General features: G+C 46.0%; 1 protein-coding gene across 3 annotated transcripts in view; it reads left to right on the top strand.

The window, feature by feature from the left end:
- CUX1 (cut like homeobox 1) overlaps window positions 1–26,720 on the top strand; it is a 1,097,219-nt gene that overhangs the window by 295,058 nt on the left and 775,441 nt on the right. For all 3 annotated transcript variants that reach the window (XM_085649842.1, XM_085649843.1, XM_085649841.1), the window contains exons 5-8: window positions 11,798–11,935; window positions 21,905–22,028; window positions 22,285–22,361; window positions 24,577–24,643. In XM_085649842.1, coding sequence (XP_085505968.1) covers window positions 11,798–11,935; window positions 21,905–22,028; window positions 22,285–22,361; window positions 24,577–24,643 — 406 coding nt within the window. The remainder of the gene's footprint in view (window positions 1–11,797; window positions 11,936–21,904; window positions 22,029–22,284; window positions 22,362–24,576; window positions 24,644–26,720) is intronic.

Below are 26,720 nucleotides of genomic sequence, written 5' to 3'. Positions count from 1 at the left end.
GTACGTTTTAGAAGTCCTACTGTTTTTTTAAAGACATTTTACAGCAGATACACAATTCGTTTATTGTGGTTATCCTCCACTGATGAATACCATGCAGGCTTCTATTATTTCTTTTTTTTAACCTTTTTTATTGTGCATTTTCATATATACATTACAGTACAACACAGAGCGTAAAATGGAGACAAAGTATATTGACTGTTTAGTCATATCGCTGTCTTTACAGATCGATTTTAGTTTAAACCATTTCAATAATATACAAGCTGCAGGCTGCTAAAACAAGCCTGCACCTATCTACATGTGCCATTGTTAACTGCGCAGTTTCCATCGCTTTGTGACCATTTGTGGGCATGGAAGTATGGATCATGTCACCTCTACTAAACTTTTTAACTCCAGGCTTCTCTCCGGACTATCAGGCAGTTGCCTCAGGCTCTGCTGCAGGGTGGTGGTCTGACCTGTGTATGTTGGTGTGTTGCTCCAACAGGAGGGCCTCTCACACAGCGGCAATAGGGTACTTACACAGTTCTTTAGAGTCTTCACGTGCAGTGCCCTACTTTCACCCTGCTCCCAGGCGGTCAGGGAGAGTGCCAAACCAGCAATGATCCAGTCAGCCATCTTATCAAATGGCACTCCCCCAGCAAGTATTCAATTGTTAAATGCATGTCTGTTTCCTGCTGCATGTTCCCCAACACGTCCCCAGTGACCAAATGATGGAGGTGTACAGAAGGAACTGTGCTGGAGAAAGACCTGTCTCTGATAAGCTCCTTCATGGAAAGGAGTGCACTGTCTCAGTAAAGGTCTCCCATTGTGTGTACCCCTAGTTCATACCAGTGACTTAGTCCCTGCCAGGTTATCACGATATGGTTACGCTAATCATGTGAGGAAGAGGGTTCTTTTGAAACAGCAGTATGACTCATATCATGGGCGATTGAGGCTTCAGCATCTTAGTATTGGGGTAGAACAAATGTAGCATGCACGGGTATGTCCCAGGGGGTAAAGGCCAACGTTGTGTCCTCCAGTTGACACCTGCCGGCTACCTGACCACCCATTCGAGTAGGGAGGTCAGGTAGTAGTGTTCGAAAATTGGCACGCCCAGGCCACCCTGCCCAGGCAGGAGATAGTTTAACTAGAGCCACCATGCAGTGGGAATTTTTCCAGGGAGCGAAAAAATTGCTTTGTGACATACAGAGGGAGGTTGGTGTAATAATGTAGGAGGTGTGGTAGAATGACCATTTTGGTGAGAGCTGCTGCTCGCTACTTAAAGCACCAAAGTGTGCAAGAACGCGAGTGGTGACCTCCCGGACTAAGTTACCATCCAGTAGGTCTACAGGGGTATGGTATATGCAGATTTCTAAGAGAAGGAATGTGATAGGTTGCCACAGTATGGAGTTGTAGAGTTGGGTTAGGTGTGGTGATCACAAAGGGGAAGAGGCACAAATTGCTCCATGTGTCCTCGAGGCCAGAGATAGGTGCAAATCTATCTAGTATATGTGCGATAGTGGCTGTTACGTTTATAATGTTCCTGCGGTATAAGAGCATATCATCCTGAAACAGAGACACTGTGTGTCACCCGTTGCTCAGAGGAATCATGCATAGCCGGCCGCCACCTCTAAGGATGTGGGCTAGCAATTTCTTTGCTAGCGAGAATAACAGCGGAGACAGCGGGCAAGCCTGCAGGGTGCCCCTGTGTATGTATTGGGTCAGATATGAGATGCCCTGTTTTGCCTCTGGCCGTTGGGCTGGTGTATAACTGTTTGAACAAGCGGAGGAAACGTGGTCCCAGGCCATAGCGAGGGAGCTCCTCGAAGAGGTAATCCCATTCCAGGGAATCACATGCCTTCTGTGGGTCAAGTACCAAACATCCAGAGTACGATCAGGCGGCAGGGATATATTCAAAGACCGGAAAACTGACACAGGTTCATGGAGATGTTTCTGGCTGGTACACTTCCATACTGGTCCGGATGTACCAGCTGCAGAAGCAGCGGGCCAACCAGACAGCCAGTATCTTAGCTAGAACTTTGTAATCTGTATTAAGGAGTGCCAAAGGCCTGTAGGAGGCTAGATCCTCGTGATCCCTGCCATTTTTATTCAGTAATATTAGGAGGGCTTCATATTGATGCTGGAAGATGAGTCATCTATGGCCACGGTATATAGCTTTTTAGTTCTAGGGCCAGTAGTGAAGTGAAGGTTTCAGAGAATTCAGGCAGTAACTCATCTGGACCAGGAGTTTACCTGTTGCTAGTGCCAGGTAACTTCATGGACATCGTGCAGGGCGATTTCCCCATTGAGCTCCTCACATTGGTCAGACGTTACACAGGGGGGTGCCACAGGTTATAGAATAGACTCCATCTCATCCAGGGTAGTTTCCATCATAGATTTGTATTGGGAGGTGTAATACCGCATGTATGCCTCACTGCGAGTGCGTGCAGACGCGCCTGGCGCATAGATTGTATTAAACGCTGTTGTTGCTGTTGGCTGTTTAGCCGTGCTAGCAGCGCTCCGGTCGTGACAGATTCAGAATGCATCTTAGCGGTATGGGACGAATAATTAAGTCCGCACAGCCTTTCCAGCAGTGCTGCATGTTCTTGCCGCGCCTGTTGCAATTGTTCCCTGCCAGCCAAAGTCACCCGGGTATGATCCTCTAATTGCAGATTCTGCTCTACCACTGAGATCTCTTTATCTAACATACGTCTCCTCTTCAGAGTATTCCCCCGGCAGTGTCCCCTTATCGCCACCTTGAGTGCGTCCCACTCAACCAAGCCAAACTTGGCAGTATCCGTATTAATGTCTACGTATTCAGAGATACTGGTGTCCACGGAGGCCCTGAGGGGTGAGGTCATGTAACGCATCTGCACTAAGGCACTATGTGGGGATAGGAGGGGGGTCTGTGTTCCCATCTCGCGCGCAAATGTTGTGGGGTATTATCTGAGTGTGTCCTGCCCAGATATTCTATGTATGTGATGAGGGTGACGAGGAGATCTGTTCACTTGTGCAGGCCATGTGCATGAGAGTAGAATGAGTAGAGACTAGTGTTACTGCTACGCCTAATATCCATCAGTTGCCACTTTTGTAGCCAATTTGTCAGAGCCTGGGCGTTGGAGGGTGCAGGAGTGCGAGGAGTGGTGGGAAGTATCTGTCTAGATCTACATTAAGGGCACTATTGAAGTCTCCTCCCAGCAACCTTGGAAGCCCCCTCCAGCGTGCAAACACACCAGACAAATTGTGTAGGAAGGGCACCTGATCAGTATTGTGCGCATAAATTGAGGCAAGCAACAGCTGCAAGCCCTCCAAACGGTCCTCCACAAACACGTAGAGACCATCGAGGTCCACAACTCTGTTGTCCGCCACAATTGGTACCCCCATATGGATCCACACCAGAGCACCAGAGCACAAGTGGAGTAATTAGTGACGTAGACTTGTCCCCTCCACCTTTTGGCCTGTCGTAGGGCCTCCACCTGCGTGAGGGAATCCTGGAGCAAAGCTATCTGTGTTTTCTTGCAGCACATGTATGAGTAAACTTCATAGCTGCTAGAAGGGTAGTGCATTCCACAGACATTCCATGTCCGTATCGGACAACATGACTAGTGAAAGCATTGGGGGTGGGGTGGCCACGACACATGCCCATGAGGCAAGGCCGAATGTCTGCAGAAAGAAACGTATTAGACAGCTGCAGGCAGTAACTGTGAGCAAACATAGCATAACAACTGAAAACATATAGTACTATCTTGAGCAGAGATGCAACGGCATTATGCCCAAACTTATGAACCGCATGTGCCAGCGTATGGACGCTGTCTGTCGTTGCTAGTGACATGGCATTTGGGTGCATGATCCCTTATCATATAGGAGTCAATCTAATCCCTAGTATCGACTGCCGCCTCTGAGCAAGTCTGATGGATGAGGCGCGCTCATCAGAAGCGTAAGCCCCGATGCTAATGGTGCTGACTCATATCTGAAAGAGACACGTTAGTGATAGATTCCTTACCTTCGAATATCCCCAGGCGTCAGACTGGATCCGGAAAGTTTTCGTCTCCTGGTGCAATAGGGATGCCCGGGTTTAAGTCGTGTAGGGCCTGCCGTCGAAACATGTCGGTATTGGACCCTCACGACGTGTGACTCTTATGCTTGGGACACGCCCATGACCCCGAGGCGTGGCCCGATTGTCGGGCCATGGCTCCGAAAGCTTTGCGGGAGCGTTCCCGAAAGTTGTTGGAGGTCCAACAATCGGTTCTGCGCCGATCGAGGTCCTGCTCCCGTGGGAGGTCGAGGGACCGGTCACGGAGCCATCCGCATCGCTTGTCGGAATCGGGGACAGGTAAGTCTAGGCACCATAAAAATTCAAAGAAGCGACTTCGCTCTTCCTCTACCCCTCACCGGTCGTGGGACAGGGTGGAGGGGGCGGGCGGTGACTCCCCCGCGGCTCCGTTGGAGCCTCCGTTGGAGCCTCCGTTGATGCCTGCGGCCTACCCACCCTTTCCGGGCCCGCACGCGACTTCGGACAAGGTGTAGGCCTTCATGTCGGCCTTGCGCCATTTGTTTGCCCCGCCGAGTCCCTCTGGAGCACCTTCGGGCCCTGCGGATCAGTCGTAAGAGTTTGCCACTGTGTGCCACCTCTGGCCTTGGCTACGCCGGCACCATACCCTGCGGTGCCGCCGGCTCCGGCCTCGGCTTGGGCGTTGGCTCTGGCCCTGGATACGGCTTCGGCGCCGGGTGCGGTGCCGCCGCTGATGCCGGACGGTGCCGAACCGGGACTGGTATCTTACCCTCCCATTCCATTTCTTGGAGGGGAGTTTATCCCATTTCCCAGGGCACCTCGTCCTTACAGGCCTTTTCAGCAACCGGTGGACGAAGGGGAGTACTGGAAGGGGTCTGAGGATCCTCTTGCGGTGTTCCCTTCTTCCGTGGCCACGGAGGAGGTTGGGACTTATTCGGTGGTGTTGTGTAGGGCAGCTGAGGCTCTTAACCTCGAGCTCCCTTCTGTGCCTATCAGGACCAATCTCCTGACTGAGGTCCTGCAGCCAGAGTCTTCCTCTGCGGAGCCGTTGCTGCCCTTCAATGAAGCGCTTACTGATATCCTGTTGGGCACCTGGGTCAAACCTAACACACGAATTCCGGTAGACAAGGGTGTGGCTCGCCGCCATCGCCTGGCGATCCCAGCTTTCTCACACAACACCCCACGCCTGAGAGTCTGGTTGTCCAGGCCTCTGCCTCGCCGAGTGCGTTCCCTTCTGCTCCTCTGGACAAGGAATTTGCGGAAAATATTTTCACATCTGCCAGCTCTGGGTTGCGGGTGGTGAATACTGCGTGCCTGCTAGGCCGCTATTCCCATTTTGTGTGGGACGCTGTGGCACAGGTGCTGCCTCAGTGCCCTGTGGAAGCACGGGCGGTTCTCTCCCAAGCCATTACCGAAGGGAGAGATGCTGCAAAATGTACTGTTCGTTGTGGGCTTGACACAGCCAATTCTCTCGGTAGGGCACTTTCCACAACTGTAGCGCTCCGTCGTTATGCTGGGCTCCGAACTACTGGCTTCTGTGGGGATGTCCAGAATACCCTGTTGGACATGCCCTTTGATGGTACACGCCTCTTTGGTGATAAGGCGGATAGCACCCTGGAACGCTTTAAGGACTCTCGGGCTACGGCCCAGTCCTTGGGTCTCGCCACCACATGTACTCCCTCAGGGTCCACTTTTCGGTCCTTTCGAGGTCAAGGTTGGGGCGCCCAGGAGCGCTCTTATCAGACCCGCAAGGCAGTCTCAGCGCAGCCGCGGACGTGGGACCCGCTGTGATGGATCCCGGGGACAGCGGACGGGTCAGTCCACCACCTACCTTGCCGCCGCCTCTAAAACGTCCTAGTCCGGTGTTTCAGGCCCACCTGACACCAGTGGGTGGCAGGATTCGCCATCACCTTCCCCACTTGCGCTCCATAACTTCGGACAGGTGGGTTCTGCAAATAGTCCGTAGGGGCTACTCCTTCCCCTTCGAATCTACCCCTCCAGCCATGCGACCTCAGTAGCACCGCATGTCGGGGGGACACTTGGCACTTCTCCAGCAGGAAGTTACGGCCCTCTTGGCCAAGGGGGCCATCGAGCGCGTTCCGACGCCAGAAGTAGATTGTGGTTGTTACTCCCACTACTTCTTGGTTACCAAGAAGGACAAAGGGCTGCGCCCTATCTTAGACCTCCGGAACATCAATCGCTTCCTCCGGAAGGAGAAGTTCAAGATGCTCACGCTTGGTCAGGTCTTGTCTGCCCTAGAACCGCAAGACTGGCTGGTAGTGTTGGACTTGCAGGATGCTTATTTTCATATCCCATCCTGTCAGCCCACCGGCGTTACCTACGGTTCACGGTGGGCCATTTTCAGTTAACTGTGCTCCCTTTTGGCCTCGGGTGTTCACGAAAGTGACGGCGGTGGTCGCAGCTCATCTGCGCAGATCAGGGGTTTCAGTCTTCCCCCTATTTCGACGACTGGCTGTTGAATGCGGGCTCGCCCCAGGCAGTCGTCTCCCACCTCCAGACTACGGCCAACCTCCTGCATTTGCTGGGGTTTTCCATCAATGTGCCGAAGTCGCATCTGATTCCCTCTCTGAAGCTCCTCTTCCTCGGAGCACTTCTGGATATGGCGCAGTTTCGGGTTTATGCTCCCGAACAGCAAGTCAGGGACATTCAGGGTATGATTCCGATCTTTCGGCCCTGGTCCTTGGTTTCGGTGAGGAAGACCCTGAGGCTGCTGGACCTCATGGCCTCCTGCAACCTGCTGATCGATCATGCCAGATGGCATATGCGGGCTCTGCAGTGGGACCTGAAGTTCCAGTGGATGCAGCATCGGGGAAACCTGTCCGACTATGTCCAGATCTCGGAGGGCACTTCACAGTACTTGCAGTGGTGTCTCACGAACCAGTGTTGGGTCAGCGGCAGATCCCTCTCCCTTCCCCAACCGAAGCACACAGTAGTGACGGACGCGTCCCTCCTGGGATGAGGCGGCCACATGGGAGAGGCGGAGATCAGAGGCCTCTGGTCTCCAGCCGAGTCCAAGCTCCATATCAACCTTTTGGAACTCAGGGCAATCCTACTCACACTCAAAGAATTACTTCCCTCTCTCAAGGGGAGAGTAATGTAAATGTAAATGTATGTGTTTTTGTAAAGCGCACTGCTGCCGAGGCGTCGTGGCGCTGTAGACCGCTGGGGAACCCGTCCTGGCTATCCCTGTGAGATGGTCCCTCCTGGGTATCTCCAAGGTGAAACCAGGCATCCCCGGCGTATGTGGGGGGCCGTTGTGGAGATGAGGCAAGCTAATGCCCAGAGTTGCCGAGTGTGATCCCTGGTTAGAATGGGCACCGAGGCGAGAATTATCGAGTCCGCTGGCCCTGGTCCACGACCCTGCCGCGTCGGGAATTGAACCCTGGTCCCGGGCCGTCCTCTGCTTCCGGGTCTGCCGCCTCTAACCAGTGAGCCACACTACTCCACGAGTAGTACAGGTGTTCACAGACAACACCACCGCCATGTGGTACTGCAACAAACAGGGCGGGGTGGGGTCATGGACCTTATGTCACGAGGGTCTACGTCTCTGGACGTGGCTGGAACGTCAAGGCATTTCCTTAGTGGTTCAACACCTGGCAGGTACCCTAAACGCCAGGGCGGCCAAACTCAGCAGAAGGTGCATGTTGGATCACGAATGGCGTCTTCACTCGGAGGTGATGCAAGGTCTCTTTCAGCAGTGGGGAGAACCATGGTTAGATCTATTCGCCACCGAAGAGAACGCGCAATGTCAGCAGTTGGGCGTTTGGAGTTTCCAAGGCGGCACTCGCTAGGCGATGCTTTTCGTCACGAGTGGAGTTGCGGTCTGTTGTACGCCTTTCCGCCTATACCGCTTCTGCCCAGAGTGCTGAAGAAGATCAGGCGCGACTGGGCCCAAGTCATTCTTGTGGCACCGGACTGGGCTAGAAGAGTTTGGTATCCCGAGCTACTCAGTATGAGCGTTGATTTCCCCGATCCGACTGCCTCTTCGGGAGGATCTCCTGTTGCAGCAACAGGGGACGGTCCTCCACCCGAACCTGTCCACCCTCCACCTCCTTGCGTGGAGATTGAGCGGCAACAGCTGATTCCATTTGACTTGCCTCCCGATGTCTGTAATGCGATTCTGGCAGCCAGGTGTCCCTCCACTAAAACGGTATACGCCTCTCGGTGGGAAAAATTTGTGGCATGATGCACAGCTAAATCTGTTGATCCTCTTGCTGCCCCTCTTTCTGTGGTCCTATTGTTCCTCCTTTCTTTGGCCCAGCAGGGCTCTGCTTTGGGCACTATCAAGGGCTACCTTTCTGCTCTTTCAGCCTTTCTTAGGTTGCCTGATCAGCCCTCTCTTTTCAAGTCCCCGGTTGTCAATTGATTTCTCAAAGGCATTACTCACCTTTTCCCTCCTGTTCCTTTTGTGATGGCTCAATGGGACTTGACCGTGGTTCTCACATATCTGATGCGCGCTCCCTTTGAACCTCTACATAACTGTCCTTTGCGGTTATTGACTTTGAAAACTGTCTTCCTGGTGGCCATCACCTCCGCTCGGTGGGTGAGTGAGCTTCAGGCTCTTTCCTGCAAACCTCCTTTCCTAGCGATTCATCCGGACAAGGTTGTGCTTCGACTTCGACCCTCCTTTCTACCTAAAGTAGGCTCTGCCTTTCATCTTGGACAAACTGTAACTCTGCCCACTTTCTTTCCGCCTCCGCACCCTTAAAGACAAGAGGAGAGGCTCCACCGTCTGGACCCAAAACGTGCGCTCTCATTCTATCTCAACCGCACACAACAGTTCCAGGTGGATGACCAGCTCTTTGTTGGCTACGTGGGCGCCAAGAAAGGCCGGGCTGTGCACAAGCGCACTATCTCCCGATGGGTTGTCATGTGCATTAAAGCCTGTTACTCTCTGGCCAAAAAGACACCTCCGGTTGGGCTGAGCGCCTATTCTACCAGGGCGACAGCAGCTACTACAGCATTGGGACGTGGTGTCCCTCTGCAAGACATCTGTCAGGCGGCCACTTGGGCCTCGTTGCATACTTTCACTAAGCACTATTGCCTTGACAGTCAGGTCCGGAGAGACGGCTTTTTTGGCCAATCAGTTCTCCGTGACTTTCTGGTGTAATCTCACTTTGCAGACCCACCACCGGAGTTGGTATTGCTTGGGTATGTATTCTAAGGTAAGGAATCTATCACTAACGTGTCTCTTTCAGATGCACAAGTTACTTACTTGTGTAATGATACATCTGTAAGAGACATTAGTTGGGGATAGATTCCTTACCGCCCGCCCATCCTCCCCGTTCTGCGAACTGTTCTCTAGGGTTCAGGTCATCCCTTTCAGGGCCCTAGCTCTATTGCACCAGTAGTCGGTCTCTGGCATGGCTCTGCGCTTTTGGCGCGGAAAAGTTGTGTACAGAACTGACGTCAGCGCGCGTGATCGCATCTAAGTAGCTCTGACGAAGTCTTCTCAGCGGCTACAACGCCAGCGACGTACGCGGAGCCGTACGACGACGCCTACCGACGTGCAGGGGTACTGCTGATGAAAACCTTCCGGATCCAGTCTGACGCCTGGGTAAGGTAAGGAATCTATCACTAACTAATGTCTCTTACAGATATATTGTTACACAAGTAACTTGTGCGTTACCCCATTTCCTGCAGTCAGAAACCCCCACGTTATTAGGTGTGTGTGCAGTGTTAAATATGTTGTGGAATCTCTGCCCGTAACCGTCTCCTCCCCTATGTACGAGGGGCCCGTCCCCCAGGTGTTGGGGAGAAGTACACATTGCATACATTTACGTAATAAACGTAACAACAATCACAGGACATTGTCTGCTGTTTGCGGATCATATTGAGGGGGGTACCCTATGTGCACGTTCGATCAAACGAAAAAGGCTGTGGGTGCAGAGGCTGGAGTGAAGCTGCAGAGCCATGTCTCGAGGTAAGCCACTGTATCTTGCTCCTCTGCAACCTCGGGGATTCCGTCAGGTGTTGTTCCTGCATGAGTGCCCCTCAGCATCGTCTGATCTATCTGTTGGTGTTCAAATCTGGCTTTGTGGTGCTTGCACTTGTGACTGCCCCTCCTACACCTGTGGCTGTAGCAACGATACTGCCTGATCCAATGAGCAAACCCTGTAATTAAGCTTGCAGTGGTCATCTCTCAAAAGGGTATGGTCTGTTACAGTGTACATTTTGTGTTCAAGGGATGGCCGAGACCTTTCCATAGCTGCTAGGACCATGTCTAGTTTTTCCTCCACTGTGACTAGAATATCTAAGAAGGACTCCAGATCATCCAGTTCAAAAATGTTTTTGGTCTTGCCGTCAGTTGTCACTAACAAATCAGCAAATGTTAGGGGTGTATGAGGTCTTATTTGAGGCTTCAGTGCCAGCAATTACTTACTTTTGATATAGGTCATCAAGAAGTAATCTGTAGTGAAGGAGATGCAACATCCCTCATTGAGCAGTGGGTCCTTGGAGACACTCGTCTGCAGGATAGTTCTTTCTTCACACCCTCAGGGACACCATAAATGCAAAATTGTTTGTACTGTGTTCAGTCTTCCAGGTCTGTGAACTTATGCCGTAGATATGTAATATCCCTGCCCGAGGCAGGAAGAGCTCCATAGCGAGAATCCACGTTGTTGAGTCTCTCATTAACTTTATCTAGTTAGGCCAACTGTAACCGGAGTAACCTTTTCTACATCATGGTCGCTGTGAGTTGAAGCAGATCAGAACCCAGGGTGCTGGAAGTGAGAGTATGCCAGATATTTCCTATTCCATGTCCTAGACCTATGTCCTGCGACTAGTTGACCATTCCAAACCACAAAATTACACTACTCTGAGCCATGATGTGGAGAGTGCACATCTTGCATTACATTAGAAAGGCTTCTCAGAGGTTTTTACAAAGTTTGTGTCAAAAACGTAATGCAGAACACATGCAGGGCTCTCTTGTAACTTCTGTTTTGATCAGGTGTCATGAACACTTGTTTCAAAGTTTAAAACAAATAAACTTCAGGGATAGCATCCAGTGCCATCGAGTAGTATGGCTAATAATCTGCCTCCAGAGTAATGAAGAAGGCAGATTTTCTTGCAATTACAGATATATAATAGAATTTTGCTGACTGACCATGGGCCCTAAAAAGCACAGGGACTGGGGCTTATTGTACTACCTCTTCCCCGTCCCTAACTCCTTGTTACACCAGAGGCGGCAGGTGGGTTTGTGCATTGCTAGAGGCCACCCTATGGATGCTGTATACTTCATATAGAGCTTGATGGCCGTGGTTAATGGCCTTGCAGTTTTCTGGTTGCACTTTGCCCGTAATATGGTAAAATCTCTGTCTTCTGACCAGTGTTGCCTTACCAAGGGCAAGGCCCAGGAGAAGAAACAGGGGAGACATGTAGGAATAGATAGAAAGTAAGTGAAAAAGGGAATTGTGTGGGATTCATCCCGGTTTTCTTAATTAAGAAAGCAGGACTGTGATCTTCCCATCTTGGGTTCCATGTTGATGTCTATAGCCATTTAATATGTTTCCCACCCTAGCCAGAAAAGAGTGACGGAAGAAGATTAGGAAGGGTGATAGATTTAAAAGAAACTTTCCGGTCATACCGTGTGCGATTGTGGAGGGAGGCAAACATGACTAAACAGTCGTAATATTTTTTTCGTATACTGTTTTGACAATTTTCTAATTTACTATTGTGTTGCTTGTAATTTGTAGTCCTTGCCCAAAAAGTGTCTTCTAAAGAGAAGTTTCAATCTTTACTGCAAGCTTACATTACTGCAAGCATACATTAATGTTTTTGCTTCATTAGATCCTGCTCCTGCCTTAGATCTGGGACAACAGCTTCAGCTGAAGGTTCAACGCATGCACGATATTGAAACAGAGAACCAGAAACTTAGAGAAACGTTAGAAGAATATAACAAGGAATTTGCTGAAGTAAAAAATCAAGGTCAGTCAAAATAGATTATTTTTCTTGCAGTTTCAGGCTTTTTACAGAAAATTAAACCATTAAAGATTTTAATTAGAAGTAATATGAAAATGAATTTACTAGATTTGAACTTTGCATGGCATAAATTTACATTATTTGCAGTTATGTGTGGACTTTTGAGCTTATCTGATTAAATCACAGGATGTATGCTCCTTCCTGAAGTTAGCCATTTCCATCTGACATCTAGCTAGGACTGTTTCACATGCCCCCTCCTTCCTCACTTAGTCTTGTTTGCGATTACCATGTGCAATACTTACCTCTCAACATGCTAACTAATTATTAGCTTGGTAGTATTGATAGGGGCTGGTCCTGCGATTGACCGCTATATTGTGCGAGCATGTAGCAGAAGGGATGCTTATTGTTGAGCTGTGGTGCGTGTTATTATCACCTTGTTCCTATGACACTGTGTACCATAGCTTTCTTTCAGGATCTTCCAAAAATTGATTCCTGGGATGACTTGGATGCTTATAATCATGCTAGCTTTTTGAAGTCTGTTTTATCTACTGGGTGTTGGACATAGTTCATTGGTCTTTGATGTGGTATCTCATTCCCTAGTTTTGCCCTTCAATATAAGGCTAGTTTTGGATTCTGAACATGGTTGGAGATGCAGTGATTGTGTTTGTACCACGGTAATCACTTGCATGGTTTTGTTCAACTCTAGTGAATTTGGTTTGTGAGCATTCCAAGTTGTGTATGTAGGTGTCTCTCTGTCCCAGATATATATATTTATGTATTGCATCTCCAGGTGTTGGTCTGTTCCCTGTCCTAGAACACATGTTTTTACTGAATTGCCTTCATGTTCCCTCTTATCAATAACTACAGTTACCTTAACGACCAGAGTTGTTAAAAGAGGGAGAGGCAAGAAACTTCAGCTTAACAGCTTACTTATCATCTTACCAGTTAACTGGAACTGTCTGTAACAGAGTGATAATAAACCTATTCTTATAATTTATACTACTGGCTACAAGCACTTCACTTAATTTACAACACTGGCGCCTATCAAGGAAAGAAACCACGCGAGCAGAACAAGAAACTAAGAAGAAACTAGATGAGTACAAAGGAAAAGAGTGGAAACCTGTACTGAACAGTTGCAACCTCCCTAGTTGCCTGTTTATTGCTTGTGAGAGTGCTGATACATTAGACATTAAGGACGAACCCCTCATCGGAGTGCTAAGAGCTAGGCTCTGTGCGTTTTGATGCTAGGATGGTGGGACCTAGTCTGCCAGTTCTTTTGTCCTGGCCTTATGTTATGTTATGGTGATTGTATTTCTTAAGCACAACGATTACCCAAAGGTGTCCTGGTGCTGCATGCTGCCTTCCGATTGTCAGGGTGTGAGTTAGCCTAGGAGGTAAAAAGCCATGTTTTAAGTCCTTTCCTAAATGTTAACATCTCTGTGGTGTTCCTGAGGTGTTAAGGAAGCTCATTCCAGGCCCTAGCGTAAGTAGTGAAACTCCCCCCCCCCCCCCCTACTTTTTTAAACGTGGGTACTACCACTAATCTTGCTCCTGTCGATCGGAGTGCTCTCTTTGGAGCATACCATTTAAAGCACTGTTTTAGATGTTCAAGACCTCTTCCATGGAGGGCCTTGAAAACTGTGCACAATGATTTGAATTGAATCCGCTGTTTGACAGGGAGCCAATGCAGCTGTTTTATTCCTTTTTTTTTATTGATACAAATTTTGATGTTCCTGTCAAAAGTCTTGCTGCTGCGTTCTGCACAAGTTGAAGCCTGTTTAGGTGTTTCTTTTGCAGGTTTAGGTATAAACTATTACAATAGTCCACCCGGGATAAAATCAGAGATGTTATCACTACCTTGTGGCTGTCTGCCGGCAAGAAGGACATAATTTTCTGTTTCATCCTAAGAAGATGGAAACTTGTGGAGGTAACTGAGTTCACCTGGTCTTCAAAAGTCAGTTTGTTGTCAATTTAGACTCCTAGGTTTTTTGCTTTCCTAGTTGGCTCCGGGAGCGTCCCTAGTTCTTCTGGCCACCATTTTGGTGTCCAAAAATTGGCATTGCTGCCAAATATGAGGACCTCTGTTTTGCTTGACATCAACTTCAAGCAATTCATTGTCATCCACAGCCTGACAGCTTTCATGCAGTCGTGGAACTTGTTCCCTTTTTCTGTCTCTTGTCCAGGACATAGTGACATCACTATTTGCGTGTCGTCTGCGTAGGACGTCAGCTGGAAACCAAAGGATCTATTCAGTGCGGCCAAGGGTGTCACATAGACATTAAAAAGTGTGGGGCTAAGGGAGGACCCCGGTGGCACTCAACATGGCAGGGAAAACTGTTGTGACCGAACTTTATCAAGGTCCATGGTTTGAATCCTTTCTGTAAGGAAGGATTTTAGGAGGTTCCAGGCCTTGCCTACTACCCCACAGTCTGATAGCTGGTCCATCAAAATGTCATGATGGACCGTATCGAAGGCAGCGGAGAGGTCCAGCATGATAAGTGCTGCATTACCTCGTTGGTCCCTATCAATGCTTATTCTGTACTATGCTCGGCCCTGAATCCGTATTGAGTGGAATCCTATGAGTTCCTTAGTCGGAGATGGGTGCTGAGTTGGATATTCTTTGCTTTTTTGATCATTTTTGCTGGCAGAGGAAATTGGCCGGTAGTTGTTGGGGTCCTTATGATCGAGGTTGTATTTTTTGAGTAATGGGAGAATTGATGCTGTTTTCCATGTATTAGGGAAATGCCCCGATTCAAACATTCCATTGAAAAGGGGAGTCAATGCCTTGCTGATGAGCTCTGGAACAAGTTTGATCACCGAACAAGTTTGATCAGCCTTAAGCTGTAGGGGTGTGTGTTCTCCCTCTATCTAGGTCTGGATGCGCTCAAAGAATGCCGTAGAAGACAAGAGGCCCGATTACAGAAGGCCTGTAATTCCCGATTCGGACAGTAATGGGATTACCAGCCAAATTACTGGGAATTGCAAGAGTCCCAATTTTTTTGTTTTCACCCAGACGTTTTGTCCACTAATATCAGGTGAAATGTACAGAAAGATTCTGCAATTCATGCAGAAGCACCAATTCCCACCGTTATTTTCCATTTCTCAGGGGATTCTAATGGCTTCTGTACTTTTGCAGAATGAAATGCTTACTATATTCACATGCTTTGCGCAATTCCACCATCTAGTGATTGGATTCTGAACTGTTTTTGCTGTGAAATGTTTCTTAGTGAGAGGGTGCTACATAGGCACAGCCCTTCAATGACATAGACCGTAATCCCTCAAATGCCCATGTGGGTGCTCACAGTCTTAGATTATTTACTTCCACCGTTTAACACAGAGGTGCATCGAGATTGCTCCCATGAATTTCATAGAAGATCCCCAAAAATGAAGCTCAGGGGTAACATAGAGACATCAACCTCAGGGATGTTTCTTGTGAGATTGTGAACACCATAGACAATGCCCTAAATATATAGTGCCACATGCGCAACAGCTATCGAAGGTGTCCTAAGACAAGGTTATCGCCTAAGAAGGTGTCGCGATATTCTAAAATCATAAAAGAGCAAGCACTCGATTCCCAAAACACCTGCAGTCAGAGGACCTACAGAGAGACTTCAAATCCAGCTGGGTAAGAGGAAAGCATTAGTAAGGATCTGCCGAAGGACATCTTATCCACGTTGCAAAGGGAGAAGGAGGAGCAGGCATCCCCCCCAAGAAAGTCTCTGGGGTATATTACGACCTTAGACATCGCTGAGGTTGAGAGGTAGAAAAGGCCATTTGAGACTGAGATACAAAGCTTATTGAGAGAGAAAGAACGCCTTTGGGGAAACTATAGCACCACAGAAATAACCCAGGTATTAAGCAGCCAGCACAGGAGCTACAAAGCAGGAGAAAACATAGAAGGATATAAAACAGGGAAGAGGAGTGAGTGAAGAGGTGTATACTTCTACACATACATACTCAGTACAAGTAAGGTTCCGCATATCAGAGGAAGAGACCTTGTGCGAGGCAGTTTCTCCAGTGAAGATAGATGTATACCCCTCAAGACCTTTCAACATACCACTTGATGGTAAAGACAGCAGCTGACTCTTTTGGTGTGGAACTGGAGGTAGAGAAATATGATCAGGGATTCAGGGTTGATCGATTAGTTTTATGCAAATACCCAGGTTTATTCTTAAAAGTCCATCATCATTTAATTTAAATGACCATTGGTATTTAAAACTTTCTTTTAGAACCCCAAAGACTTATAACGAGTACCTTTAGGTAGACAGACCAGTTGTTGGTAGCAGCTGGCACTTCTTGTAATCAATCAATCAATCATATCATTTGTAAAGCGCACTACTTACCTGTGAGGGTCTCAAGGCGCTGGGGGGTGGGGAATGCTGCTACAGCTCGAAAAGCCAGGTCTTGAGGAGTCTTCTGAAGGATAGCAGGCCTTGGGTCTGCCGTAGGTGGATGGGGAGGGTGTTCCAGGTCTTGGCGGTGAGGTGGGAGAATGATCTGCCGCCGGACGTCGCTCTTCGGATGCGGGGGACTGTGGCGAGGTCGGCGGAGCGGAGCTAGCGGGTGGGGGTGTAGAAGCTGAGTCGGCTGTTGAGGTATGCTGGTCTGGTGTTATGGAGTGCCTTGTGTGTGTGGGTGAGGAGCTTGAAGGTTATTCTCTTGTTGACGGGGAGCCAGTGCAGGTCTATCGGGTGGGGTGTGATGTGGCTGCGGCGAGTGATGTTGAGGATCAGGCGTGCAGAGGCGTTCTGAATGCGTTGAAGCCGTTTCAGGAGTTTGGCTGAGGCTCCTGCGTAGAGGGCGTTTCCGTATTCCATCCTGCTGCTGACGAGGGCCTGGGTGACCGTTCTTCTTGTTTCGTTGGGGATCCACTTGTAGATCTTGCGGAGCATGCGGAGGGTGTTGAAGTAGGAGGTAGAGACGTCGTTGACCTGCTTGGAGAGGGTGGAGTCGAGGATGACCCCTAGGTTGCGTGCGTGGTCGGTGGGTGTTGGAGCTGTTCCCAGTGCGGTCGGCCACCAGGAGTCGTTCCAGGCCGAAGGGGTGGATTCGAGGATGAGGACCTCCGTCTTGTTCGAGTTCAGCTTCAGTTGGCTGTTCCTCCATTCGGCGACGGCCTTCATTCCTTCGTGGAGGTTGATTTTGGCGGTGTGGGGGTCCTTGGTGAGGGAGAGGATCAGCTGGGTGTCATCGGCGTAGGAGATGATGTTGAGGCCGTGTAGTCGGGCGATGTGGGCGAGCGGTGCCATGTAGATGTTGAACAGCGTTGGTGCTGAGGGATGAGGCCTGGGGTACGCCGCAGATGATATCGGTGGCTTTGGATCGGAAGGGGGGGAGGCGGACGCTCTGTGTTCTGCCGTAGAGGAAGGAGGTGGTCCAGTCCAGGGCCTTCTCTTGGATCCCAGCGTCGTGGAGGCGTGTTCGTAATGTGCGGTGGCAGACCGTGCCGAAGGCTGCTGACGGGTCCATGAGGATGAGGGCCGCGGTTTCTCCGTTGTCTAGCAGGGTCCTGATGTCATCGGTGGCGGTGATGAGGGCAGTTTCGGTGCTGTGGTTGCTGCGGAACGGGTCCAGGATGCTGTTCTCCTCGAGGTAGCGGGTCAGTTATTTGTTGACCATCTTCTCGATGACCTTCACCGGGAACGGGAGCAGGGAGATGGGCCGGAAGTTCTTGAGGTCCTTGGGTTTCTTGAGTAAGGCGTTGATCTCGGCGTACTTCCAGCCCCCCGGGAAGGTTGCTGTCTCGAAGGAGATGTTGATGGCTTTCCGGAGATGGGGTGCGATGGCGGTGCTGGCTTTGTTGAAGATGTGGTGTGGGCAAGGGTCTGACGGAGATCCGGAGTGGATGGTGTTCATGATCTTGATGGTGTCGTCGTCATTGGTGTTGGTCCAGGAGAGCAAGCGGTTGGTGCAGATGGTGATCGTGGGGGCGGAGGTCTCAGTGGTTGTCGGGGCGGTCGTGTTGTTGAAGCTGTCGTGGATGTCTGCGATCTTGCGATGGAAGAAGGTGGCCAGCGAGTCGCTCAGGTTGTAAAGGTCCTGCTCTCTCAAAACAGAACATATCACATTGGATTTATGCAGTCATAGTTTTTTCGCCATAATAAAGCAGGTAGACCTCTAACAGAATCAGTGAGAGCACATTGGACTCTAAGACTCTACATCTAATGCTCTTTTTGCTGGTGTTTCTGTATAAGACATTCGTAGAGCAGATAATTTGAAGAATAGACACATTTACCAAACGTTGCTGTTTGGACTCCTCACTACAAAACACTGCAGCAGTGGGTCAAGCAGTTTTAAAGCATCTTTTCCAGTAAAGTGAGCCTCATATACTTATTTATTTCTGACCACTTACAGCTTTTTGATGTATGGTGAGGATACAAATGTACTTATTGTTCAACTGCTTACTACTATGATTTACGCATATGAATCTATGAAAGATCCAAGACAGAAGAAGGAAAGGATTTACTTAGCTGTAATTGTAGTTTTTCAATTTTGGCATTTTTCAAAGATTTATATGCGATCCACCCTCCTCCAATGATAGCCTCACTATTTCTAGATTACCCGTTATTATTCACACTTGTGCTTAAAAATGTGGAGTATGGTAGCCCTTAAGGGGAGTGATAAACTGGGTGCTGCAACCTCAGTTCTCCAAAAATCCAAAAAATGTTACTAGACATGCAGGTTTAGTGTAATAATCTACTCGACATAATTATAATGCTCTTGACCCATAAACTGGTTTCAAATTATGTGATCCTGGGCAAGTATTTTAATTCACTGAGACGCCATTTTTCTTCTCTATCACATATGAGAGCAACTTCAAATACGCACGGTCAGCACGTCTGCTGTACAGAAAATGCTCTTGTGTGATTTATTTGACTAAACATTAGCTCCATATAGAATGCAAATCTAGCCACATATAAAATGCACTTGACTGCAGGCTTGCCTCTTAATTCATTAAATGCATTGTCATCAGGGCTTGGCCAGGAATGTCTCTCACATCATGTTTAAAAACTATCACTTTTAATAAATACATAACAAAAGCATGAAGTGGCAGCCCCCTGTTATTTGCAATCTGCAGATTTTGCATTTGAATGGCCACAGAATTTGTCACTGACATGTGGTTTTAAAACTATATAGTGTACAATTTTTGGAAATAAAGTTTCTGCAAATATTTGTCATTTGCACATCACCAAGTAAAGTGTCCGGATTTGTTTTCCTCCAATTTAAATCTTTGTTTGCATCACAATTCTGAATTACAAAAAAAGGTTCTTTCATAATTTCTGATCTACTTGTACTACTCATTTACAAGCTTTTCAAATGTTGTTTTAGAGAAAGAAAATGACATTTTACTGCATTTTGTTTCACAATTATTTTCAAATAGCTCACTTGACAAAAAGCATTAACTGTAAAAAGAGAAAGAAAAGTAAACACCATTTTCCAGGAACACGTGATCAACAATTAGTAAAAAGACAAACTGTCATTTGGCCTCTGTCTTTGAGCAGTTGGCAAATGTGTCAAGATAAAACAAGATTTAAAGGTGTTTTAATTGTTCATTCACTTTCTGAACAAAAAGAACACCTGTTTCTTCCAGCTTAAGTTTACTTGCCAGCAGGGTTGAGTAAGTGCTAAAACATAGCCCGACCTGCTAAAATTTCACTTGCAATTGCGAGGGGGCGAGTGGATTTTTCGAGGCTTAAACCTGATTGACGGAAGCTTGTTTTTTTTTTATGATGTGAATTGGTTACTAATTATGATGGTATGCACAATATTCAGACTATGTGAAGCCCAGTAGTGCGTTTTATTAATACCCTCTGTACCTTTTTTCTTGCTTGGCTACCCAGCGCTGATCGTTCCCATCTCCCAGGGATGTACTGTTTGGAATCATTCATTAGGCAAGGAACCCGAAGAAAAATCTGCTTATCTTCGGTAACAGCAGTTCCCTTAAGGAATGAATGAGATCAGGGGGTTGTATGCTAATGCATAGGTTTAGAAAAAGGGGGAAAAGTTATATGAAATTGTTTGTTGTACTATTGCTGACATGTGTAATGTATTAATAAATATGGATCTGTGGATTTTTGATTATGGGCAACGTTAGTGCTGATGTGAATAACCCATTGAGAGTTTCTTCTGAAGAACATTTAAAAGAATGTTTTGTTTGTCGTGGAAACCAAGTTGAGTCAAGAAGTGTACAGGGACGTCATGTGCGAAAGATTATTTTCATGTAATGTTACTTCTTTATGGAATAGAGATAAGGTAAGGGCTGAATAGGACAGGCTTTAGTAAATGAGCCTTGTTGAACTCCATGGTGTGCAGTGAAAAGTGGAATTGAGATGAAACGTTGCCTTTCTTGGAGTTAGGAGATTTACTTTCGGATACTCTTTATATGGTAAACTTTTTTAGCATTAGTAGTAGAGTCTTGTGATAGACTGTGTCCCAAGATGCTGATAGGTTCAGCAGAAATGGGGGCACCTCTCCATTTTGATAATCCGAGATGGCTATAGAGACAGATTTTTTTGATGATTGGCAGTTAATTGTTCTTTTTATCAAGACCTGGAAGAATGCTACTTTTTTCCAGTTACTTTTCCTAGAAGTCTACCATTAGACATCTGTGTGTTTTTAGCTAGGTCTCATGAAGTGAGGTTCTGTTGGTTTCATGAAGGGGACCTGACTTGGAGTACAGAGTGAAAAGTTCCTGTGTCTGAGGAGTTGTTGAGTATTTTTTTGCCTCCAAGGCTGCAGATGTGGTAAGTAAGATGGCTTTGATTTTTTGTAGGAGCCATGATAGATACCAAAGAAGCATGCCTTATCCTCCAAAAGAGAAAATGTTGTATTTCTACAAAGGAATTCCAGTTTACCATTTGTCTTTGTCTTAGTGAGGAAGAGGTAATGGGTATGTTGGCAATAAAGGCACTATTCATATACTTGGCACTTTATTCAAGACTGCATGGAACAGTGAAGGAGTGGTATACCCATTATTGGTTGCAGATCTTGTGGAATTTGGCAGGATCTAATGTTTGCAACAGTAAAGTTGATGAAGGTAGAAAAATATGTCTTATGACCGGACAAAGAATCATAACCTGGCAAAGAAACAAATAACAGAATGTGTGTGTGTGTGTGTGTGTGTGTGTGTGTGTGTGTGTGTGTGTGTGTGTATGTATGTATGTATGTATATATATATATATATATATATATATATATATATATATATATATATATAATGCAATTCATATATTTCTTTGTACTCCATGAATTTCACTGCAAAGAGTATCATGAGGCGTTCCATAACGTTAGAGTTCTAAAGTGAGATCTGGTACAAAAACCTGAAGCTGATCTCAAGTTTTGTAGGGCGGGGGATTGAAACCATGAGTTGGGAGCCAACTGTGGGATTTCCTGTATGCGCTATGTGCATGTTTCACAGTTCGTTTGTGTGAATTTATCACCACCTTAACAATATTATTTCGATGCATTTATTTAAAGTCACTCAAAGTATAAATGCTGCATTTTCAGTGACCAGTTTGTTACATACAACTGTACCTTTGGTGCCACGGGGAAAGTGTTTGTATGCCTGTCAGCTTGATGTGCAAACATTACTGTAAATAATCAGGTTTATGCTCAGATGTGTACCTACCTAAACCCATCCCGGCATCTTCATTCATCTCCATTGCATACTGGGATGATTGGAACGTAGTCAATAAAATTATATTTTGTTTTTTTCTTTAATTTTAATTGTGCTATAGAAATACTAGCTACGTTTCCCAACAAAAATCCATTGATCTGTCTGAATGAAAGGTTTAAATTTCAGTTGAACATTTAGGGTGTAACAGTTTTCTGAAGGGACTCGTAGCCATGGATTTTCTGTCGCGGTTCAGAAGCTGAAGCTTAAAGCGCAGTGGTCTGCAGAGACCAGCAGACGTTTGTGACAGCACTACACGGAGTTATGTAAAGTAAACCATCTTCTTCACTGTTTGTCTGCAGAGGTTACAATCAAAGCACTTAAAGAGAAAATTAGAGAATATGAACAGACTCTGAAGGCCCAAGCAGAGAATATAGCTCTCGAGAAAGAACAAAAGTTACAAAATGACTTTGCAGAAAAAGAGAGGTAGGCGAACAGGCACTATTTGTGTTATTCAATAACTGCATTGCTCTGTTAGATGAAATGTTCTGTAAATAATGGCGAGAGTGATAGATGGTGTTTTGCTGCCGTTTTGATAGCTGAAACTGCGTCTGTCCGCTATAATTACTTGTGTTATATGTGATTGCAGATGGAGTGGTAAATATCAGTAATAAGCCTTGGTTGAAAGATATTTCCAAACCCTGATTGTTTTTTGTTGTTGTTTGTTTTTGTGTGAATATAGAAAATTTCAAGAGACACAATTATCTACATCCTCAAAGCTTGACGAAGCTGAAAACAAAATTCAAACTCTGCAAACAGGTTTGGCATTTTTATTTTAACTCTGCTTGGTTAAGGCATAAAGAGTTTGTGGCTGGTGAGTCTTAAAGTTTTGTTTAGCCAGATACATGTATTGTGCACGCAAATATTGCATTCTTTTGAATATGTAGAAATTCCGCAACTGCTGGTTCATAGCATTCATGTTTGTTGCTGTGTTACTCGCACTTTGAGCTACTTTGCCTACTGACATTTTAATTCAGTGTTTATAAAGAGCGCTGGTATTGAGAATATTACAAAGCAAAGTCCTCTACAGCACTGCACGTCTAGTTATGCTCAGCAAGCTGATGAGCTAGGCAAGTCAGTAGTGCAAACACCACCGTCCTTCAGTCCTTGTCCTTGCCCTTCCCTGGAAACCCCGAGCAAAATGCCATCCAGGAGTGAAGTCAACGCCTTATCGTTTGGAGCTAGACCAAGACATCTACCCATATCAAACATAGCACCACTGGCCAAATTGGCACATTAAATTGAGTGCATTTCTTTAATAGTGACTGTTGTCTATAATAAAGCAGGTGCGAACATTGACCCAAACCACACTTTGGTAATTGTTGCAATAGATTAAAATGAACAAAGGTACTCATAAGGCTCCACTGTTGACTCATGGAACTAAATCATAGTGTCTAATGCCTTAAAAATCTTACAAGAGGGTATGTTTTGTAGAATGACGTGCCCAGTAAGGTCTCCCAGGGTTAATTCCGATTTTAAGACTGATGGTGAGGTCTTCAGTTCCTAATCACCTCACCTCCCAATATTCTACAAATGACAATGCCCTCTTCTATATGTCTGTAAAATGTAGTGTATGCAACCCGCAGAAAAATGCAAAACCGCAAAAGCTATATCAACCTACTTCTCTTTCCCGCTGACCATCTCATAAAGACATGATTTTTCTGTTATGATCTTTCTTGCCTTCACCCTAGTCAGGTTGGCTTATTTACTCTTCAAACTTTATGTAGCCCAAATTTTGATATCTGTCTAATGCCCAATGACTATTGTCCTTTGATGAAATGTCACTTTTTGTAACGGATGCCATCAAAAATTCAGTTAGCAGATGAAATCAGTTTGTAACTGATTCCGTCATACGTTCAGTTAACTGAAAGTCTAAGTAAATAAATGTAGCTTAGTTATCAGCCTGTCATCAGAATAAAGCAATCAGACATTTGTTTTAAGGAGGGAACTGGCAAGGGCACACTCGTGTAACGTAAGAGCTGTGGCTGCTTATTTGTCCTAACGAAGGCCTAGTACCTGCAGTGAAACGTGTAGGTGATACTGTCCTTGTTCTTATTGCTCTCTCCCTGATTAAGATTCGAAAATTCCTGTTGTAGAAAATTACTTATTTATGGGTCTTCTTCATTGCCAGTTTTGAATATCATTTATTTTTACTGTTATTTAGTGCCAACTTTAGCATTGGGTTGCATTTCCCTCCTTTTGTGTTTGTGTATTCTGTTCTGCTTTAAACCGTGCATAGTTTGTCTACATAACTGACCTAGAGGAAACTTTACAAACTGTCCTCACATTTTGCAGTTTGAAACAGATTTCCTGCGGTACAAATTAATGGAAAGAACCCATGTTCCACAGTCAACCTTCAGCCTATCCTCTCTTCATTGCGGCTTCATGATGTGAATCCTCACACCACAATGACAACACATCCATAGCCCCCCCCTTAAAACTTAGCACCCCATTATTTTGTGCTTCACTCTGGAAAATAACCTTTGGAGTGGGAAATATAGACAAGAACATTTAAAACGTAAACTGTGTTTTCTTGTTTTCCAATCGCATTTATATTGAGTGCTTAATATAATCATAAAATTAAGGTGGGCTCTGGTACCTTGTTGGGGTACAGTTCCTATATGGTCATTTCATACACATAGACTAACACCTCAGCTCGGAAATAAATTCTTTTGGTACTTTAACTAGTTTGATTTTGGAATTGTAATTTTTTTGGAAGAGGCGCAGGGATGCTGCTTACTGGTGTCTCCTAGGGATAGTAATTACCGAGTAATCCGTAATTATTCAACATCTTAATAGCAATGGCAATCTGAATAGCAATTCTAAACGTTGGATCAGATAATTGAAGACCATTTTCTTCCCTGCTTTTTGTGCCAGGTCCCATGAGCTCTTCTTTTAACTAGTGGTTGATGTATGCAGTATTGTTCACCTTATTTCTGTGCATAACCCACTTTTTGACTTTGTATGCTTTTAGCTTTGGAGAAAACCCAGTCGGAATTATTTGACCTGAAAACAAAATATGATGAAGAAACAGCTGCAAAGTAAGTTTTTGCAAACAGTTACTTGTACTCATCTTAGAGTTGTGGTATGGATATCTGTCGCTTTCAGATATGATTCATGTTGTTCATCTCTCTCTGTACCAGTGCATTTGAGGCAGTGGTTATGCTAGGAGTGTGCCATTAATGTTTGTGAATAAAAAACACAGCTTCAAACTTTAACATCTGAACGATCTGGAGGTTTCTTCCTTTGGCAGTGTGTAGCACTAAGAAAGCAGACTTGTCTTTTGTTTAAAATCTTTTATTGATTTAGTTGCATGTTGCAGCTATGTTTATAAATTAGCTCTGTGTCACCAGTCACAGCGGTCGTCATGTCTAGGATCTACAAACACTAATGAATTTCCAATTGCGCACACAACAATGCATCCTGTCAAAAATTATATTATAGAATGTAAAAGAGAAATTTCACCAACCCACCGCAGGGTGGTTGTTTTTTTTATTTTTAAAGATCTTTTAAAGGATAGTAAATACAAAGGGAAAATAGTGACAACTTGTTGGGGTACAGTTCCTACAGGAAGTTGAGGGAGGATTCCCTCCCATCAACTAACTGTATATCTTTGGATGTGTGATCCCTGATAAGATAGACGTGGTTGTCAGAAAAAAGTGTATAAATAGGGCTAATTTTATAACATATTCTGGCTAAAATTATGTTTGGAAGGTCGTAGAAGAGCAGATTTCACAGTCTATAAATCTACTTTCATCAGTCTCTCTGCTGGTTTAAGAGGGACAAAGCACTTAAGTAGCAAAACCATTGACAAGTGACAGCCCTAACCTTTTTGAGGTCCCTTCTGGCAATTTTATGGTAAAAGTTAGTTTTATCCTCTGTAAGTTAGTCGCCCAGTGGCTATAGGAACAGCCTTCTCCGCTCCATTTACAAAATATCCTGCTTCCTTCTCCGTATTCCACTGTTAAAAGGGGAAATAAGTTAGTGTGTAGGTTTACATCCATTTTCAACCATTAAAAGGCTGTGATTACCGAGTAATATTTAACCAGATCTCTTGTATGCACCAGCAGCTTCTGAAAGAAGAGGTTCAAATTATTTTACAAGGCAAAAAAAACATGGAGTTTCCACAAACCTTAAAAGATCAAATATATTCCTCTCACTCGTTGAAATAAAAAGGATTCTGCAATGCATCCAGTTCTAGTTGTATTCATCTATAACAAGAGGAATAGTTTGCAGCGTGAATCTTTTCTGGATTTACATGCTGTTCATAATTCCGCAATCTAGTGGTTGTGTCCAGAACTCTCCTCTTGCATATTAGTACTTTCTTCCTTTTTAGGTCTCGCGTGGCTGGCAGTGCATGCGCTGCTCGCCTCGTGAGATTTATTGTTGAAAAGGACTTTAAACCTCGCCCCTCATTTCCATTGGCTGGCGTCACCGTTTATGCTAAACGGTGGCCTGCCATTGGAAATGAGGGTTTTCTGTAGATGCCCTTTCGCCTCCGAGCCGGACTCGGTGGCCTGCTTTGCGTCTGTCGCAAAGCACTTTATTATCTTTATGGGGCGGTAAAGACCAGAGATGAGGCTTGTTTAACATCGTGCTTTCATTTTCACTTAAAGTGAAAGCGCGATGCTAAAATAAACACACTGCTTTGTGCGTAATGGGGACAGCTTGTTCTTTTTTAGTACGCTCAACAATGCGACACATTTGGCAAACTATTGATCTGTGCTCCACCCGTTCGGCCCGCGGACTGCTTCTTGATACATGAACCGGGCCATGAAAACTGGTTTGTTAAAACAAGTCGTTGCCACGTCTGCCGATGGCCGGATTTCAGCACTGTTTACAGAGACACGCCCACTATCCCCAATGCAAGATCCTGTAGACAGAATCTATCAGTAATGCATGGGTGTACATAGCTTCTCTTTCAAAGCCCGCCTGCGCTAACCTATTTATTTACCTCGTGTACTTATTATCACACTTGCTGCCTTCACAGAGAATCAGGAGCCTCATGTTAGCAGAGCACAAACTCATTCTGGCTGCTGCTCTTAACACACAGAATTGTATTTTATTTCATGTTTAATTGTTCAGCAGTGCTGGCGCTGATTTATAATTGGCTATCGA

Source organism: Triturus cristatus, chromosome 3_2 (assembly GCF_964204655.1).
Source record: "Triturus cristatus chromosome 3_2, aTriCri1.1, whole genome shotgun sequence".
In the NCBI taxonomy this organism is placed as follows: domain Eukaryota; kingdom Metazoa; phylum Chordata; class Amphibia; order Caudata; family Salamandridae; genus Triturus; species Triturus cristatus.
The sequence above is the reverse complement of the archived record's forward strand: the minus strand, read 5'-3'. Positions and strand labels throughout refer to the sequence as shown.